This window comes from Cuculus canorus, chromosome Z, assembly GCF_017976375.1.
Source record: "Cuculus canorus isolate bCucCan1 chromosome Z, bCucCan1.pri, whole genome shotgun sequence".
In the NCBI taxonomy this organism is placed as follows: domain Eukaryota; kingdom Metazoa; phylum Chordata; class Aves; order Cuculiformes; family Cuculidae; genus Cuculus; species Cuculus canorus.
The window spans coordinates 19,424,168-19,444,747 of record NC_071441.1 but is presented as its reverse complement, the minus strand read 5'-3'; the positions used below and the strand labels follow the sequence as shown (position 1 = coordinate 19,444,747).

Genomic DNA, 20,580 nt, shown 5'->3' with positions numbered 1-20,580 from the left:
TGGAAGCATAACAAAGTAATTTATAGAACCCTAATTATATCACAGGAGTAAGTCCATGTTTACCACAGAAACAGAGATCTTTGGTGCAAAGCAAATTTATTTTTAGGTCCAGAATTAGCAATTAATTTTCCCATTAAACTCAGAAGACAGGCAGTAAGTGCAGCAATACAGTTGAGGTGAAATCAATGTTGAGAATACATTTTTACCTTGCATTTTATCTTTCATCTTTCTCACTGTTACTCTATTTACGTGTTGATGCAAGTACACATCCTCGATCGTGACGCAAATACACGTCCTCGACGTTGCTGTGCTTTGTTAACAGAACTAAAGATACATGTCTCCCGATCTAGTGGGAGGTGCTGGAACTAGATGATCGCGGGGAGTGGTGGTGGTGGTGAAACTAGATGATGTTTAAGGTACCGAACCAAACCATTCTATGACTCTATGATTCTATATGCTAAAATAAACGAAGACGCCAATGTTATCCTCAGAGATGCAGATCTCATAGAGGGAAAAGGATCAGTTAAGCTCATCTCCAAGAGTTAGAGGGGCAGGAAAGTTGACACCCCCAGGTGACAGCAGGGAAGCGGCACGCTGTTCTCCCTCCCAAAGCCTACACTGTGCCTCCTCCCGACCCGAGCAGGGGAGGATGACCCGCGTTCCGGCGCGGCAGGCGGGCAGGTGGCGGCGAGGCGGGGCCACCTCGGCACCGCCCCCGCTGCCCATTGGCGCTCGCCCCGCACACAAAGCGCGGTCGGCGGGGATGCAGAGCTGCGGGTGGAGGCTCGGCGGGGCGGCGGGGATGCAGGGCTGCGGGCGGTGGGCGGTGCGGGGCTGCGGGCGGTGGCTCCGCGGCGGGCAGAGGCGCTGGGCGGGGGGGGCGGTGGCGAGGGGCGTCGAGCGGCTGCTGCCGCGGCACGATGACTTCTCGCGGCGGCACATCGGGCCGGGGGAGCGCGACAAGAGGGAGATGCTGCGAGCCCTCGGCGTGCAGGTAGGTGCGGCGGGGAGGAGGCGGGGATGGGACCGTCCCGGAGCGAGCTGACGGCGCCCCGGACCCCTCTTTGTAGAGCGTCGAGGAGCTCATCGAGAAAACTGTCCCGGCCAGCATCCGCCTGCGGGGGCCGCTCAGGATGGACGATCCCGTCTGTAAGTCACCGCGGGGACCGACGGGCTCACTCACCCTCCCCCTCGCTGCCCCCTCCTCGCTGCGGCCCCCCTCCCCTTCTTCTGGCTGCCCCCCTCCCCTCCTCCTCCGTGCTGCCCCCCTCCCGTCCCCTCCCCTTTCCGCTGCCCCCTCCCCTCGTTCTTCCCCCCCATACTCCCCTCCGCCCTCCCCCTCTCTGTCCCCTCCCCTCCATCCTCCCTCCTCTGTCCCCCTCCCCATCCCTGCCCTCCGCCGCCTTCCCGCTGCCCCCCTCGCCAGCCCTAAGGGCTCCATAAGGGTTGGGGTGCCCCCCCCCCGAGTGTCACCGGGACGCGTCCCCACCAAGCGGGGTGCGGGGTGAGACTGGGCACAGCAGCAGCCCCATCTCTGGCACTTCAGTGCTCACAGGCCAACTCCATAGTGTAGTTCGGCTGCTCCGCGTCTAGTTCTCTGATGGAATTCGGTAGGAAAACTTGTGAGGCGTTGCCGCAAACACCACTTCTGAGCTCGAGTGGTACATGCCTTCACTTTCCCTAAAAATCTGCCACAGAAGGAAAAGTGTGATAAAAAATCTTCGCCGTAGTTGCTGTAGTGTCAGCTGTGGTTTCAGACGTGCCACCGTCTTTTGTTGGTGTCTTTGTTATTGTCCGGTCACCAATAATAACCGAAGTATTCCAATAAGGAGCCAAAGCTCCGTCTCTCTGTGATGGATGCACTGTAGGCTAGCGATATAAAACCTCCGAGCCTGCAATTGTGGCACAGCAGTAACTCAGCAAAGAAAATTCGATGCAATTTGACGAGTTTTTCGATATTAACTTTTTTAAAAGCTAGCAATCACGGCATAACATTTCTATCTGCCTAACAGTAGTCTTGATAGATATCTGTGAACATAGTACTGGAAATCCCGTGAGTGAAAGAAACACTTAGGAATGGAGCTAGCTAAACAATTCCACTGGTAATAACAAAGCTCCGTGGCCATTCAGATGGCACAGTCAATTCATCAGTATTAACTTTATATTTGTGTCAAGATGCTTTGCCTGATCTGTAGAAAATTTGGTTCCTCCCTCTGGCTTTCTTTCTCTTGCTCATCTGTGTGCTGTAATTCGAATGTAAACTCCGGGCCCTGAGCTCTGGTGAGGTTCCTGGCCAGTTCAATCTGGTTGCTCTGAGATGACATCACGGGCGAGAGGCAGCACCACAGTGAACAGCCAAGAAAACTAGGGCCCGAAAAGATGGATTCTAGCCAGGAGGGATACAGCATTGGCTGAAAGTTTCTCCATCTAAATTTTATTGGTACAATGGTATTTTGTTTGTTGGTAAGTTCCAGACCTGTTGAAATGGGGAGAGGGAGATAGAGAAGTGGGATTTAATCACCTTCTTCTATCTGCATAATTGCTGAAAGTTGAATATGCTTGGCATATTCTCCTACAATTAATGTATTTTAATCAAAGTACTCCCTGACAGACAAGTTATTTTTCACTTATTCTCAGAGGAAAGGACTTCTTGGACTACTGTGTTTTTAGGTCTGTAAAGGGGATTAAATGTAGATTATCAGTGATTACTTCTTAAAGACTTTTCTTCTTTATTATTTTTATTTTGCATTTGATACTTCTGTGAAGTTTTACATTACTAAAACACATAGAAGTGATACAGTACAGTTGGGCATTAAAACAATCACAGGTGATTGGAAACTAAACTGGTGATGTCACCCTAAGTCAAAAATCTTAATACAGTTTTGTGTGTTCTCATGCTCATTTGCGTAGTAATGTTGAAGTGGGTGTCTCCTATACTGCTGTGCTGTGCATTGGTGGTGTCCTGGTGCATGCAAGTTCTCCATGTGTGGGAGGACCTCATTAGCTAACAGTGTGCTCAGTTCACAGGCATTTTGCTCCACTTGCTATGCTGCTCTTGTTCCATGAGAGTAAACTTTGAATGTGATTGTGGTACAGAATCTCACAATGCATGGCATGCAACAGTGAGTTTTCAAAAAGAGTATCTTGGATGAGGTACAGAAAACTTTTCTGCACACTGCTGCTTTTCTTCTGCAGCCAGTGTAATGAGCTGTCTTCTCTAATTTAATGTGTGTGGGTTTGTCACTAAGTTTCCACTGTATTGACAGCAGAAAATTCCACAACTTGTAAAAGAAAAGTGAAAAGCCTCAGCTTAAAGTTGTGCAACTCACATTGAACATCTTATACCTAAGACACTGTAGTCTGGATAAAACTTGCTTCCTCATTAATGTACCATGAGAGAGAACACTTTCTGATCAGCAATGTGGGATTTCTTATGTGAGTACAGTATATTATTTCTATCATATCCCTTATATTAAAATGAAATAGCAGAATTGAGAAAGTGTCACGAGAACTGTATTAATTTTTAAATCTGTTTTCTTTCCTGTGTATGTTGACAATTTTACTCCCATTGCTCCCACAGTTCCCCAATCATGCGTGTGATGAGAGAACCGGGTGAGGCAATGCAAAATGTGTCGTTGAACTTCAGCATTTATAAAATACCTAATACGGCAGTTTCCAGTGGTTTAAGTATGCACTTCCACTTCTCTGTAACTTCAATTAAAAAACAGGATCATAGCGATTCCACAGGTTAGAGTGCAGCTGTACAAATGGGCTATTCTCGAGCTAGTCTTTTGTAGTAGAAAACACAGTTGAGCTTCCACTGAGAACTTGTTGAATTCAGTGCTTAGTGCTAGAATTGATATGCAGTCCGAGAAAACCATACACACACCATAAAGAGTATTTAAAGCTTTCATAGGTCTCTGCAGTTATATTTGTGGTTTCTTTTAAAACTTCTGTAGCATTAGGCCTTTTCTTATATGTGTACATTCAACGTATATGCATATCTACAAATTTTTATTAGGTGTGGCAGTAGGAAAGATTGGTTTGCATTACAGATTTTTCCCTCAGTAATGTAACACTTGTGTCTAAAAGACACAAAATAAATTGGCTCTGTGTATGCAGTAGCTGTAAAAATAAGTCCTCCTGTGGATACAGCTTATATTAAAGAACAGTTTCAAGTGGTATGACATATTCCACTGCTCATAACTAAAGCCTCTGATTACAGTAGAAGCACATTCTTTTTGTACATATGTTGTAGTTCTTAGACACTTTAGCTCAGCTCTTCTCTGCAGTGGAAGAATCAAGCTTCATTACTTCCTCGAAGGACATAATATGTTGAGAGGGAGAGCCTCTAGCCCCAACTCGTCATTTGTTTTGCTTCTGTGTGAATGAAAAAGCCATCCTGCTAAATGTCAAGCTTAGCTGGAACAAGTGCACCTACACTACAGACACTTGTTCAATATTTGTTAGTGTTCCTGTATTGGTAGATTTATTCTCATACAGACATAGTCAGTGATGGAGGAGAGAAGGAACATAGATTGTGCTAAGAAGTTCCTGAAATGGCTTGTGATATGACAGCAGTATCTATCTCTCTGTCCTGACCCAAAAAAAGCCATTTTAAAAGTGTCTCCTGCAGGTGTTGTAGAACCACCTGAATATGTGGCTGAAAGCCAGTAGGGGTGAAACAGGAAAATGTCCGATTGCCCTAACCATAAGTTGCAGTCCTGTACCTCAGCCAATTCTGGAAGGGGAGCTTTTTTACAGTCAGCTTTTTCTGCAGATATTGTTCAGGGAAAATTTATTTTGGCATGCATCTTCTGTTCATTCAGTATTTTCAAGGCTAAACATCTGTTTCATACTTAATTTTAATCAACAGGTATTACAGAGCTTTTTTCCCCGTTATCAGAGTAAGTAAACTTTTAACAACCAGCCTTTCCTTAGGTATTGAAGGTGCTTTAGCACATATGTAGTGATTGACCCATTTGAAGCAAAAGAACAGATTATCTTATATACGACTAATCCTCTTTCTTTCATCCCTGCAAACCTACTGTCTGTATCTGTCATAATTATCCCTGTAATGCTGCTGTTGTATGTCCATCTTTATTTAATGGATAGAGTTGGCACATGTGTTACTTATTTCTGCTTTTTTGTTCAGGATTTGAATTAAAAAAAATCACTCTACAAACTCTGCTCAGAATTTCTTTGTGAAATAGTCCCAGTTACATCCTCAAATTTTAGAATTTATAAACAGGAGTTCATATAGTCTGTGTGAAAAACCTAACTGGGTCTCCAGTCTAAACATTTTTAGGGCAGTATGGCTCAGAAGCAGTCATAGTGCAAGAGAGACTATTTATATCGTCAAATCTAACTGCTCTTCATGCAGCTAAATCTATTTTATCTATGGTTCTGTCTTTAAAGTGCTGCTTAAAAATTAATTCTGGGTGAGTTTATAACTAGCTTCTAATATCAGTCAGAATTTTAAAGCTGATTTCATCATTTCAGATTCCCTCCTGCTGGAGTCCACACTGTATGCTTTGGGTGCCTATAACAGGGGTAGTTGTCATCTTCTGGATTGTTGTCACAGGTGGTGCAGGGATCTGTCACTTTGTTCCTCACAACACATTCAGTCTGCTGCTGCTCTTTCCAAGGGCAGCAGCACTTGGATGTAGGATGGAGGAGAGCAGGCATGTTGCTGGCCCTCAGCCCCTGCGTGCTTGCCACTCTGCAAAGCATCCTCAGGTTGACTTTACTGCCCGGGCAGGCTGGGTGAGTGCAGGTGACCTGACTGATAGGAGGAGGAAAGGCAACAGATTCTGCCCATCTCTTGGGAGGTCAGTCGATAGTTGGGCTCCACACTTGGAACAGATGCTATTATTGTGCTGTCCTGCAGCATTATTGTATAGCTGGCAGTGTTTTGGAACTGTCCTGCTTCTATATATATATATATATATATTTTTTTTTTTTAACAGAGATCAAATTAATTGTTAAAGCAAGGGAAATAAATTAATCCCCTTTTTCTTACATCAGCTTTTCTGAAGATCTTGCTTCCTTCATTTCGCATGCTAGATTTTTTTTTAAGACCTAACATAATGTGAGCAAAATTATATCAGAGAAATAGCTGCTTCCCCTTTGTGTTTCAAGTTGTATAACTCATTCTGTCTTGACTTCTCTCTCTCTCTTTTGGGTACCATATTATTTTGCAAGTATCTTGGAAGTTCAAGGCAAATCTATTGTGCTAAACACTAAAACAGTAGCAGAAATAGCAGTATAATTGTTTTGTAATCTGGCAATTCACTCCTTCTTGCTATTTTTGTGAAATATTTTGCCTTTTCTACCTGCGGGTGCAACAGTCATGAAGTGTCCTCACAGAACTGCTGTTGGGAGCTGTAATGAATTTTCTCTCCACAGTTCTAAGATAGCAGTGCTGCAAGGTCGTTGAACTTTATTCTGGGTACTCTCTTTGATCGTGTTACCTAATGTGTTGGTGAGGGGAATAAAGATCAACTGCAGTGACTGAGCTGGCAATTTTATTCTTTTGCGGAACAAGGTTCTTAAAGAATTAATTCATAGTCTACGCCCAATAAAATGAATTCAGGATAAGGGTGTATCCACTACATTGCCTTAGAAAACTGGAAAGAAACAGCTGAGCGTGATGGTCAGTTTCCAACCACTTCTTAACAGTATCCACTTTTTAAAATTCTGTTTTATTACCCCATTTTGGGTTGTTTCTCTGTTTCAGCTGTTGCTGGGGAGAATTTGAAAAAAAAAATAATCTAAACCAACACAACATCTAGCAAGCTATATTCTTTCAACTACATTTGTTGAAGTTTGCTGAAATCTTAGTCTTCGTATGTTTTACCTTTAAATAAATAAATAAATAAATATTACATTCAATACATAGTTTCCACTATGTATGCTTTCAGGTCTATACCTTATACAGCAGAAAAGTCTGTGTAGTTTTCTGGGTTGGTGACACAGTTGTTGACCAAGCCAGAAACAGCAATTCCTTTTTGAATTTGAAAATGAGTTTTTAAGCATACAGAAGATCACTCTTGTGGTTAACATTGTTCTGCCTTTAGAACAATACATTGTTAGACCACTTTCACAAACAATATTATGGTAACGCACCATTATAACTAGGCTTGATGGAGTGGGGAAATACGGCTGCTTACAGAGCAATAGGATTCCGTTAAGGCTGTTGGGGACCTGGAGAGATCTCCAGCCCCAGCCACTGCCCAGAGCAGGGTAAGGTGTAGGTTCAGACCAGGCTGCTCAAGGCTTCACGCAGTTGAGACATGAAATCTCCAAGGGTGGAGTCTTCACCCCACCGCTGAATTGCCCTCGTGGGAAAGATTTCTCCTTGTCTCCAGCCTGAGTCTCTCATGCCACTGCCTCTTGCCCTCCTGCCACACACATCTGTGAAAAGCTTGGCTGTGTCTCCTCCATTCTTCTTGTCAATGCCAGGGGTGCTGTTAAGAAAGGTTTCCTTCCCTTGCTCTCTAGTCTTTGGACCTCAACATATGTATTAATTTCCTGCATCCCAGTCTGCATTAGTTTTGGTTGAATTCTGAACCATATTTCTGTATAGTAAACAGTGAATTTGTGAAAATTAAATCTTAATAAATCTAGATGGACTTTTGTTTGGTCTTTGTTAAGCCAAACTGTAAAGGCAAATTGGTGGCTATTGTTTTCCATTACTTAGGAATGCAGTTCCTTATCTGTTGTCTTCCTAAAACAAACTGATGAACTACTTCAAGCCAGTGTAGGGTATAAGGGAAGAATGTTCATCCCAGGTCTCTCCCAAGAATCATGCCAAGTGTGGGAGATGTGTATTTGAGCTGTGCTACTCCTGTTGCCTTCATAGTGGTCAAAGGAGCAAGGTAAACAAGGTGAAGCAGGAGAAGAGAGAGTGTGCTCTCCAGCATTCCACCACCCTGGTTAAAACTGATAGTGCAACTGTTTCCACTGATAGCTCATATAAATGTAATAACTAAAATTATATTCAGTGTTGAGGTCTGTCAGCACAGCTTTTCTAGGTGGGATGTAGTTCTACTCTTATGTTTAATTGCTACCTAAGCTGCTCACAGTCTTGATAGGCTTTTGTCTTTGTGCTTTGAATCAGTTTGGAAACAGCGATATTATTTCAGGGATTTCTAGCACAAGTTTGGTGTTTTCATGTGGTGGTTGTTAGCTATATTTGCTGAGAAGTTATTCTCTAGAAGAAACGTTCAGTTAAGCAAACAAAGGAAGTGTTATCTGGCACATAGTACAGTGTTTGTGTTATGTATTTATTGCAGAAATAGCACTCAGTACATTTTTGTGTATGATGCAGGGATAGCAAGCAAGTTAAGTGATAGCCGTCTTCTGGCTTCAGCTACATTTGGAGTAGAATGAGTAAATTCACTATGTTTTTCGACAAAAAAATGATGTTTGAATTCTGTAAGAACGTAAATCTCCCTCTCAAATGGCACCCAAACTATCTTTCATCAGACTTTTGGTTTACAGGTGGTAGTGGAAGTTACCTGTAGTGCTAAAACTCTTGCTTAAAATAAACAAGTGCCTCTCTCTGCAATAAACTGTGTGGGAGGAGTATGGAAAGTGGAGCTTCTCACTTCACTTTAGAAACTTTGACTTGGATCTTGCCAGGTTCAGGTATGATAAACATAGGACTCTTGAGTGTCTAGAAAAAAATGCAGGTTATTGAAAACAAGAAATTTATCTTAATACATTAGATATAATAGTAACATTGAGTTGAAGGTAGAGAAGAAATCAACTTTGAAGTGAGAACTGAAGATTAGTAAAAAAGTAACTTTGTGGAAGGTATTACATGACTGTGGAGGGAATTAATGGACAACCAGAAGGTTTTTTTAAAAATTAATCTCTATGCAAGGAATGCAATAGTAGCACATTGAGTGAAAGAAAGAGGGGTAGGCTTTTAAATTAAAGCTAAAGTAATAAGATTCTTTCTTATAGCTGCAGAAAAAAATTATTCAAAACCTAGAGAGTTATTTGTCACTGTCTTCCAGAACATTATCTGTTTTCACTTGATCTCTTTTGCTGGGGTAACTTACAGAATGAAAATTGGTTTTGAGACATCCAGAGCCCAAGCTATTTTGCTTTGGTGATTTGTAGCCTTGTATTCCAAAGTCTACTTTTCCAGTTGCAGTGCAGAATGAATAGAATTCTATGCAACTGTCCTAGTACAGCATTTTCCAAGGTCAGATTCAGGAGTGGGTGGGAAGGATTATCTACTCCCTTCATTTAGGAGGGTGGGTGTCCAGTTCCACCCAGGTCTGTTAGATTGAGCAGGACTGTACCTCTATTCAATCTCAGGCAGCCAACATCTTTCTACATCCTCAAGTACTGAAATATTTTGTAATTTTTTCCCTTTGGAAGATGTTGGGTAGTTTAATTCATTGACTACTAGGAACAGGTTGAGTGTGATTTTTGCACAGCCATCAGGACATGAACAAATAAGTAGAAGCAAGACCAATGACTAAACTATACTTGGGGTAGAAAGAGTGTGGGAATACTTTCCCTATGAACATTTCAAAAGAATTATGTTGTAATCTATTCAAACTAAATTGATGGACTCCTTTAAAAGTTAATATTAAATGGAATTTCTTAAGCTAGAAATATTTTTTGTTGTTTTTAATAAAGTAGTGAAGCATACTAAAATGGAATGAAAATAACAGTTCCATTTTATCAGTATTTAGGGAAAATACAAGAAAATAAAGTTCTTTAACACTAAGAAGTTAGTTCTGGATGCTTGCTATGAGCCCAGTTTGTGCAAATACATTTCTGTTAGAAACACTAAATGATAGTTTTGAATGGCTGTGGCTTCATCCAATGCTGATTCTGCAAGGTTTAGCTAATAAAAGGTGCTTTCTGAGGTATATTTAAATGCAACTGTAAGAGGCCCAGAACGTACATTGCAGTAGCACTATGCTAAGGGCTTCGCAAGTTGTTTGCCTACGGCTGTTTATCTCACTATTGTTCCCATGTTGGTTGAAACCCTGTTATTTTTCAGTTCTTGCATTTTCCAAGTTTTTTGCCAGAATTTAAACTTTCCCAGAATATTTTACATGGTTATTTTATCTTTACTATTCTTGGTTTGAACCTTAGTCTGCTGCTCTTTATACTTGCATCACAAATGTTGCATTTGTTTTACACAGAGTAAAAGGCATTTCAGATAAAAGCTGTCAGCATTGTAACTAACTACAGTTTTCTGACATAATTTCTTGTCAATTAGGTGAAAATGAAATCCTTGAAACTCTGTACAATATTGCAAGCAAGAACAAGATATGGAGGTCCTATATAGGCATGGGTTATTACAACTGCTCAGTGCCTCATCCCATTGCACGGAATTTGCTGGAGAATGCAGGATGGTAATGTACAACATTTTTCCTTTAAATGTGTCTATATCAAAATACATTTGAAGTTTATTTGAGATTATATATCCAAACCTGTTTTTTTGACTAAAACTTTCATGTATTTGATACTGGTGTGTGTATGTGTAGGAACTGTGCTGTTCATGCTGAAGATAAGGAGGAAAAAAATACTTTGGAATTTAGAAGATCCTTTTCCTGTAAAATATTGCACTGAGCTTTGTGATTTGTGTTCACAACTCCTATTTATTATAAACTAAACCAAGAATATTTGTTTGGTCTAGAGAAGTATGTACTTAATGCCTCCTAAACTAAAGTAATGATTTCCTAACTTCTGCCTCAATTTAAACCAGCTTCCTCTGCTAGTGAATGCAATTTTGGGTGGAGGTAGTTAAATACCATGCAATACTCTGATTATGATTTTCTTATGAGGAAGTAAGAAGCCTTGAAAATTTTAAAGGCTTTTCTCTAAGTGTTTATCCTGATGGTTTTTTGAAACGAGAGACTTTCAAGAGTTTGAATGTGTATCCATAAAGTATATTCTTCTCTGGACAAATAATTCACTGTTGCCTGAAAAGAGGTAGAAAAAGGTGCTCTGTTTGGACTCAAGGAATCAGTGCAGTACATCTGTACAGAGGTTTATTTGGCCTTATCCCCACCCCCTTTTTACAAAATATGCAATCTGAATATTTTAGTACAGTGCCACAAAACAAATAATCAGTTGCTGGAGGCAAAAGTGAGGACAGTTAAAATGTAAGTGGACCAAAGTGAACTGCATGTTTTTAAATCCTGAGAAATTATAGTGTGTTGCAAAATAACTAGGAAGATCTATCAAAAAATCTGGTTTTGGAGTGTCCTGTAAAGTCAAATTGGATGCCTGAAGGATAAACTTTCAGATGACTAAAGTGAAGGCTGAAACGTTTGTTGGGAAGAGGGTATATGTGTATGTGCATGTGTTAAAAGTCAGAATTTTTAGCCATATAGATTTTATGGAATCTATTGAAGAAATCAAGCCTTTCCTTAGATCTACTGAATGTGTAACACTTCCTGTGCTAACACACTTCACATTGCAGCTCCAAGGGAAGTGCTGCAAGCGCAGGCTTATTGTTTCTGCCTCTCTCACATGATTCATAGTTTGTCGTTGCTTGGTATTTGTTAGAGCAAGGCTTGTGTTGGAATACAACATGAATTTACAAAAGATTGTTTGTAGATAACTGTGAACTTGGAAGTGAAGGACATCACAGTATTACGGACACTTGGACTTGTTAGGAGGAGGTAGGAAGCAAAGGGGTAGATGTCAGGATGAAACTGTTCGGAGCAAAATGTATTTTCAGCTGGAAGTGAGACTGCTGACATGCACTGCCTTCTTTGGAAGATTATCACGAGTCTTCCCAAAGCTCAGATTCTGAGAAAAATACCAACACTGTTGGAGCTTCAAATCTTTTTGAAGCATTTGGACGGTGATCTATAATATCTTTGTTCACTGTAAAAGCTGAATAGCTTAATTACTGTGAGATAAAACTGTCTGACCAAAACTATGCGCTAGTAAGTGCCTGGGAAGTCAGCATTCAGGATTTTCTGAATTAGAACAGCATAGGCATCCTTTTCTTTTGGGTCTGGAACCCATTTTAACCTCTTCTGTATTCATGCATGAAGCTATTTAAAACTCTTAGGGTAGATATTTTTCAGATAACTTTTTATTCAAGGAACAATTTGATTGAAAGTTGGAGAATAAAGTCAGAAATTTCTGTCATGGACTAGGAATCTTCAGTTAAAACTCCAGTCTCTCACCTGACGGATTTAACTTAGTCACAGAAGGATAAGTGTCCTTTATTTTTGGTACATGGTTTCCTTTTTCTCTTTGTTCCTTGTTCCTAGCAATCTGTGTCTAACAATGCTATGCTAACATGGGTGGAAGTCTTAGAATTATTTTCCATGCACTATTCAGTTGATATTAGCAAAAATATTAGTCTGTTTTTTCCAAGCAAATAGCAGGCCAATGTGTAACTTACTTTATCCTTAGAACATTTCAGCTCTAAAATGCCAGTAGAAAGATTTGTGTTGGGGCATACCACCAAATTATGTGACTTTCAGCAAAGACCACTCAAACATATGAATACCTGTCATCTGGCTGCTGGTGTGGATGCATAATCTTTATTCTGCTGTACCTGATGTTAACATATTCATTATTTTTTTTTCACAGCCAATGTGCCCAGCTCTTTCCCTAGTAGCATACCAAATTAATTCCGTGCCTTCCACAAGCATTAATGAATAAATGAAGATATGAAAAATCATTGGCTTCAGAAATCACATTACACATAGACTTCTTATTAGCATACATGTGAAAACATTGTAATATTTATTCGTTTTGGTGGCTTAATTGTGTAAAAATACCTGTCAGGCCTGGAAAATCAAGAAGACCTTTAAAGTGACACAAATACCATAAATGTAGAGTAATGCAGAGGTCTCCAAAGTACAGCTCACATGATTCTTTGGACCTGAGACGTTAGATATGTAAGAGTAAAGTACCTGTACCAAGGACATCTGCAATCTTTACCTCAGTAGTGTAACTTATTAAACTTACTAGCTATTAGCACTCAGCACTTATGCGTTCTGAATATTACTGCATACCATGCAAAAATCTGAAAAAAACATTACACAGCTGGTTTCTACTTGTAAACCAGTTACAGAAAGCTGCACAAGCAACTACAAAGCGTGCCAAATTGGCAGTAAATTCCATGTTTATGCTTTGAGTGGAAACTGGCATGTTTCCATGCCCTGTCATAAGACTATCCAGCTTTCTCAAACTGTGGCTAAGATACTGTTTTAGGAACATCTTATAACTGCTCACAGTTATAACTGAGATGCATAAAATACGTAGTGAGGCATCTGGAACTCTCCATACGGTACAGCATTTGGGAATTTTACAGGCTGGATGGAACTACTTGCAGTTGGATGGCTTCCAGTTTTACAGCTTTACTCTAGTATTTTTCTATGCTGCAATAGTTAATTATATGCATATTTAAGTTACAAACATCTTTTTTGCTTTGTTTGGCTTCAGTTTGAGCCTTAACAGTGATGTCCAGTCCATGAAAGTCAGATAATTGCAAAACTTCATGTGTTCATAATTGAACTTTAGTCTCAGTTTTCCATTGTTGTCAATGTATGAATTCTCTTTTTCCTGTGTATTTAAAGAAATGTTCTTATGTTATAGAAGGTGTCTTCCCCTGTACAACTGTTAAATTTCATGCATCGTAATCTGCAGTAGTAGTGCAATTCATGGTATCTTGGTTGAATTTTTTCTGTCCTTTCTGAAGTTGGTTGGGTTTACTTCAACTGTTTTTACCATTCGAAAGCAACATCAAAATCACAAAGCTTCATTAATTCTGTTCTGTAGTGTGTTGTGCTATCCCATCTGTGTGATATAGGATTGAAGTTATTCAAGTGAACCGTCAAATCAGCAGCTACTTAGTAGCAGTTTAGGAGCAGAAATGTTTATTTATTTTAAACAATAGAAAAACTTCATTTAAGAAAATCATTTGAGCACAACCTGTGATTGGAAATTCTTGAGGCTTTTAAAATAGGTTTCTGGATAGCTGACATGGGTGTTCTGCTTTGAAGCATTCATTGCAAAGTCTGTCTATTACATAAGACAAAATCTTAGAAAGGGGCATTCTCATAAAATATGGAGTTGTGAGCATTACTCACATTTTAAGAAAGATGCTTTGTGTTTGAAAAGAAAATGAAGAATTTTGTGCCATGTACTGCAGCTTAATGTCCTTTAGCAAAGTCTGTGGCCAGGTTTAAAGGGAAGTATTGCTTCTCTACTACTGATTTTATTTTTCCTACTTTTCTCATTTTGTGTCATTCCATAATTAGTAATGGTTTAATTAAACCATTTTTTGTTGAAATGAACAATAGCCAGTATACTCAACTTTAATGAAAACCTCTCTTCTGTTAACTGATTATTCTAGCAAGTACTAACCAATGATTCTTGATTTTCTTTTGCACTTAGTATTTCAATTAATCTCAATGTTTTAGTTCTTATTAATCTACTACTAGTTCCTCTTGCAAGTTATAATGCAACAAAAGGCCTTTAGCTGAAATAAAATGTGAAACTAAAATTGTTAACTTCGAGTGCAGAGGAGTTTATTTTATTAAGCAAGAAAACTCACTGCCCATGCAAAGGAGTTGGGCATAACTCTTTTTATTTCTGAGAACTGGGTGGGCAGGAGATCCATTCAGAAAACTTGTCTTTATACTCCTAGACTGAAAGTTTATCTGACAAACTGAAAACTGCATTAGCAGCCATGAAGGGGAAAAAAACTATTGCTATTGAGATGAGCAACGTTGCATGCAGCCCAGGACATGGTCTTACTTGTGAACCATGCAGTCAAGTGTATGATGATAACTAGTTTAGCATTAGACCTGGCCAAAAGCAGGAAAAACTTTAAATATTTGAGAGGAATCATCAGTATTTATCTAATTTGTTATAGAGCTATTGCTTTCAGTCACTGTACTGAATAGTATATGTGAGAAATTTGAGCAGATGTGTCATTCAAATAGACAATAAATACATTAACATAATACATAAAACTTTTAGTTTACTTATTGAGTTTGTCCTCCTTTCTAGGACTTCCATTCTCTTCCTCAGGACTGTTTTTCTACCTTAAGCAACCTGATCTAGTGTTCCTGCCCATGGCAGGGGGCTTGGAACTAGATGATCTTTAAGGTCCTTTCCAACCCAAACCATTCCGTGGTTCTGTGATTCTGTTGCTTCACTGTCCTATTGCTCCTTTCATCTTGCTTTATAAAACCAGATCTGCAGCTTGTTCTTTAAAAAATGTTTCTTATCTTCTGTTGACTTTACATAAGATTTGAGTTTTCAGATACTTCAGTCTTTCTTTAAAGTTGATAACTTCTCCCGTAAGCATTTTTCAAAAATCTAGGTCTTACTACTGCCCTTTCAGGAAACAAACTTCTTTTCTTCTGTTGCTTGAAAACAGAGGCCATGAGTATTCCCACTCAGCACTTGGTTTTGGCTGCTAGTCTGAATTCAAACTACCATAAAGTCTCTCCTGAACCACTGTGGAATACAGCATGCAGATTTCCAGCAGTGAAAGGAGACTCTGATCTTTGTTCCTGCCTTGCATCTCCGGACCCATGCTGCTTTGTTTTTCTGGAATGTTATAATCCCATGTTTCCTTTAGACTGTTGCCTTTTCTTGTTGCATATGTTACCTCTCTTCTTTTGTTCTACAAATGGCAACAGATAAAACTCAAATTGGTTTCACTTCCTTTTACTACCTTATAATGCAACTGTCATTTCACAAGAAGTCACATATTTCTGAGCTTGATCCTGTGAAGTACTGAGTGCCTTTCCTCCCATAGGACTGGAGAAGAATTGCAGGTAAAGCACTTGAGAAACAGTATGTCGTAGGGTAGTGACAGTCCCTGGATATGACTGAGCAAAGCATTCTCATTTGCATATTGTGACTTGATCCATTTCTGCCATACTCTGTGCCTAATTCTCCTCTCCTTTTCCCCAAGATGCACTCACACCTCTGTTTTATGAGTAATTTTCTTTTTAAATGGATAAAGAGAATTCTTCACCTGTAAAAAGCCAAGTCAATATCAGAAAAGAAAACATTCTCAGTCTTCCAGGACAGTAATAAATTACAGCCATCTAAAAACTGTTTTCTAACAAATGTGTGTTAGTGAATTCCACTTTATTTTTTTTCCCTATGACATAGTTCAGTTACATGTTGACATAGTTCTGTTACATGTTTATTTTCCTGGACCCAAACTCAGAATTCTTTTACAGGGTTACCCAGTATACTCCTTACCAGCCTGAGGTCTCCCAGGGGAGGCTGGAGAGCCTGCTAAATTATCAGACTATGGTGTGTGATATCACAGGAATGGATCTGGCTAACGCATCTTTGCTGGATGAGGGAACAGCTGCTGCAGAAGCCATGCAATTGTGTCACAGGTAATATGTTTAAATGTGTGCTTAAGTCACAGCAGGAAGGAATTTTGGAGTTTAAAAGCCATCTCACCTGTGTAGGCATGAATAAGTGAGTGGATTGAAGTTCAGTGTGGCTTTTTCACTGTGAGCAGATCACTAAACAACTATACACCATGTTGATGCCACCGTTACCAGTGTTGATGTGAAATTTCAACTCATGTATGGCCTTAGGAAACTTAAGGACCTAGAGACCAGGGAGAAAGTCTAGAGAAAGGCTTACCCTTGGTGAAGGAGAGTCAGGTTGGAAAATAGTTAAGCAAGCTGGATATACACTAGTCCATGGACTATGATGTGATGCAGCCATGAGTGCTGAGAGAGCTGCCTGATGTCGTATGAGCCCACTCTTGCTTGTTTCTGAATGGTCTTGGCAACTAGAAGTGTCTCAGCACTGGAGTAAAGCAAACGTCACTCCTGTCTTCAGGAAGGGCAGAAATGATGATTAAGGGAACTACCGTCTTAATTCCTTGAAAGATGGTGGGACTACTAGTCCTGGAAACTTATTTCCAGGCATGTGAGGGACAAGAAAGTGAACAGGAGTCACCAGCATGGATTCACACAGGGCAAGTCATGGTTCACCAACCTGATAACTTTCTTCAGTTAAATGTCCGGCTTGGTAGATGAGGGGAGAGTAGTGGGTATTGTCTGCCTTGGTGTTGTCCCTTAAATCCTCACAGAGAACCTGGAGAAGTGTAGGCTGGATGAGGCAAAAGTGAGGTGAATTGACAACTGACTCAATGGCTGGGCCCAGAGGCTGGTGATCAGTGACATGAAGTCTAGTTGGAGGTCAGTTATTAATGGTGTATGCAGGGGCAACATTGGGTCCAGTTAATGATCTGGATGATGGTGCAGAGTGTATCCTCAGCAAGCTTCCTAATGATGCAAAACTAGGAGGAGTGACTAATACACCAGAGGGTGGTGATGCCGTCTAGGGGACCTTGACAGGCTTGAGAAATGAGCTGACAGGAATCTCATGAAGCTCAACAATGGGTAGTGCAAATTAGTTAGAAACAAATCCAGGCATACGGGGTACCTGCTGGGGACTGTCAGACTGGAAGGCATCTTTGCAGAAAAGACTTTGGGGACCCTGGGAGACACCAAGCTGAGCATGAGCCTGCAATGTGCTCTGATGGCAAAGAAGGCAAATGGTATACTGAACTGCATTAGGTGGAGTGTTGCCAGCAGGTCAGCAGAGGTGATGTTTGCCCTCTCCTCAGCATTGTTGAGGCTACACCTGGAGTGCAGTGCCCAGTTCTGGGCTCCGCAGGACAAGAGAGACATAGACCTACTGGAGAGATTATAGTTACTGTGCCTGCAGTACATGCCTAGGTGCTGGCTCCCCAGTGCTCACCTGCCCCAGCTGCTAACACCACAGGTAAATGGGCCTCTACAGCCAAGGTGCTGCTCCAGTTTCTGGCACTGAAGTCCAGTCACTCCAGTTGCTGCACCATGGACATGTGGATGCATCGGTCTGACTCCGATTGCTGGCACCCAGCCAGCCGTATATATGCACCACCCAACCACTTCATACCGAGTCTCCTCACCCATTGAAAAAATTAGGAAGGAATTTAACAAGGAGAGAGGACAGACTGCATTAGTTGGATGCAAGTGTATCAACCAGCAACTATTTACATATGACTGGCCCTGTTTACCTCCTTACCCTTCTATTTTCTTATACTTGTTCCTCCCAGAATCACTTAGCTATATCCTTTTCCTCCTAGACATCTCATAATAAGCCCCTGAAGTCCCAAAATGCTCTTATCTTGCATCCTGTAGTGTCTGCCCTCCACTGCCTACTAGGCAGTGTGTTTGTCTGGTTAATTAATTCATTAGAGTTGGCACCTGCCTGAGGGCCTCTGTGCTCCCCAGTGCTTATGGAGATGGGTCTCTGATGGGCTGATATCTCCTGTGATGGACCTGGGAGCAGCAGGGACAGGGTATTTTGGTTCCACCACCTGCCATAGCCTGTCTGTGAGGGTGTGAAGCAGTTTTTATGACATAACCTAACAGTCAGTGGCACAAATGAACAAGGCATGAATTGTTTTTTTCCACTCGTGGTTAAAAGGAGCTTTAAAAACTGGTGAAGTATGTCAGTCCTAAGTTGGTAGAAGTGATACGGTTACTGGTACATCCAAATTTACTTTCAGGGATTGGTATTGTAGGGGCATTTGAAAGGGATCTGTAAATCAAATGAAATCTGAGATATGATTGAAAGTCAGTGTAGGACTATATATCAAGCAGGAGATTACACCGTAGAGACCGTGTTGTAACTATTCAGTTGTGTAAAGCATCAGTCTGACATAAAATCATGTTTACCAAAGATATCTAGGCAATTGTCTTACTGTCCACTTTTTTTTAAAGAGTATATGTGAGTGGAAATATTCCTGCAGCTGCTTAAGCTGGTTTTTGTTCTGTTTAATAGGCAGTTTTAGTATGAATCTTGTTGGAGTGCCTGAAATGAACTTTCTTATTTTAAATAGATCAGAAGCGTAATTCAATCTTACACTTAATTTGGTTATGATAACTTAGAATTACCTTTTTAATTCTGGAAAACTCAGATTTAGAGAACCAATTAATTTTGTTTGTATGGAAGACATGTATTCTTGATACATAACACTTTTCTTTTTCTCATTACAGGCACAACAAAAGAAGGAAGTTCTATGTAGATGCTCGATGCCACCCTCAAACTATAGCAGTGGTCCAAACTAGAGCAAAGTAATGCTTTCCTCCATTTTCTCCTATATCTTTTCACTTGCATTGAATCATATTTCCTCTATGCCTCTTCAACATGTACTTAACGGTTTTTTGGAATATAGGATTATGCTTTCTTTGCAAAATAGAAGCGGAAGTCTGTTAACATTGCTTCTACTTTTCCATTCAAATACAACTGCAAAGTAATTAAGGGTGTTTAAAAAGAAACTAAACAGCTAATAAAAGAAAATATTTAGTTTTCCTCTTAGATTGTTTGCGCAAATGTATATATATATTTGGTTATAAAATTCATTCTGGACATTTTTTTAAACTAGGAAATAAATTACCCTATGGCAAGAGTTGTCTTTTAATGAAAGCTATATCCATTTTATATTTGCAGTTTAAAGCAACCATCTTCTAAAATATTACTTGGTTCTCAAACATGCTAAAGCAGCAAATGTTGATATTGCATAGCTTATGCATTTTCTGCTCTGCTTTGCTCCTTGTTTCTGATGATATCAAATGCAATCAGTGTTCTGTACTATGTACTATGACACGAAACTTTCTCAATGTTTATCACTGCAAAGCAGTTTAAATTCTGTATGTTGAGGAAAAAAGTCATATCTATAAGTCCATGAAAACATCACAGTAAGTATCGCTCCAAGGCAGAAAGTGGTTTGAATATGTTCTCTTCTGCGTATTTTCTTTTTCCAGTTATACAGGTGTTATTACAGAGCTCAGATTACCCAATGAGATGGATTTCAGTGGAAAGGATGTTAGTGGAGTATTATTTCAGTATCCGGACACTGAAGGGAAGGTGGAAGACTTCTCTGAACTTGTTGAAAGAGCTCATCAGAATGGGGTAAAGTAAATTTTGTTCCTGTCACAGATTTCAGTCTGATGTGTCAGCCAGCCATTGTCCTAGAAACTGTTACACAAGATACCATCTGAAGTATTACTCTTCAGCTGCATACAATTGATAACCATTACAACCATTGCACCTCAGCTGTGTGCAAGTGAAATGGAACTGTTTGAAGCTATATCTTGTTGAGACTTGTCTCTAATGCAAACATCATTCCTTCAGAAAAGAGACTGACTGCTCTGTGCACTTCTGTTTTCAGACTCTTGCCTGCTGTGCTACTGATCTTCTGGCTCTCTGTATTCTGAAGCCTCCTGGAGAGTTTGGGGTAGATGTTGTCCTGGGCAGCTCCCAGAGGTTTGGTGTGCCACTGTGCTATGGAGGACCCCACGCAGCATTCTTTGCTGTCAAGGAAAATCTAGTGAGAATGATGCCGGGCAGAATGGTGGGCGTTACAAGGTAAGGGCTGCCCTTGTCATTAGTGTCTTCAGGAAAAATTTAAATAAAACACATTATGACCATCTTGAGCAGCCTTTATGAATAACTTTATGAATAACAGCTGATTATGGTTATGTACTGAATATCTTTTTTCTTGAAAACTAGGAGAATAAAAGTTGCTTT

General features: G+C 40.3%; 1 protein-coding gene across 2 annotated transcripts in view; it reads left to right on the top strand.

Moving 5' to 3' along the window:
* The first annotated feature begins 204 nt into the window (after positions 1-204).
* Positions 205-20,580, top strand: part of GLDC (glycine decarboxylase) — a 41,489-nt gene continuing 21,113 nt past the window's right edge. The window contains exons 1-7 of one of the 2 annotated variants that reach the window (XM_054054841.1): positions 205-994; positions 1,071-1,149; positions 10,253-10,388; positions 16,212-16,376; positions 19,047-19,124; positions 19,815-19,962; positions 20,222-20,418. In XM_054054841.1, coding sequence (XP_053910816.1) covers positions 650-994; positions 1,071-1,149; positions 10,253-10,388; positions 16,212-16,376; positions 19,047-19,124; positions 19,815-19,962; positions 20,222-20,418 — 1,148 coding nt within the window. In that variant the 5' untranslated portion in view covers positions 205-649. Of the gene's footprint in view, positions 995-1,070; positions 1,150-3,404; positions 3,436-10,252; positions 10,389-16,211; positions 16,377-19,046; positions 19,125-19,814; positions 19,963-20,221; positions 20,419-20,580 lie in introns of those variants that run through there. The other variant, XM_054054843.1, reaches the window with a different exon arrangement.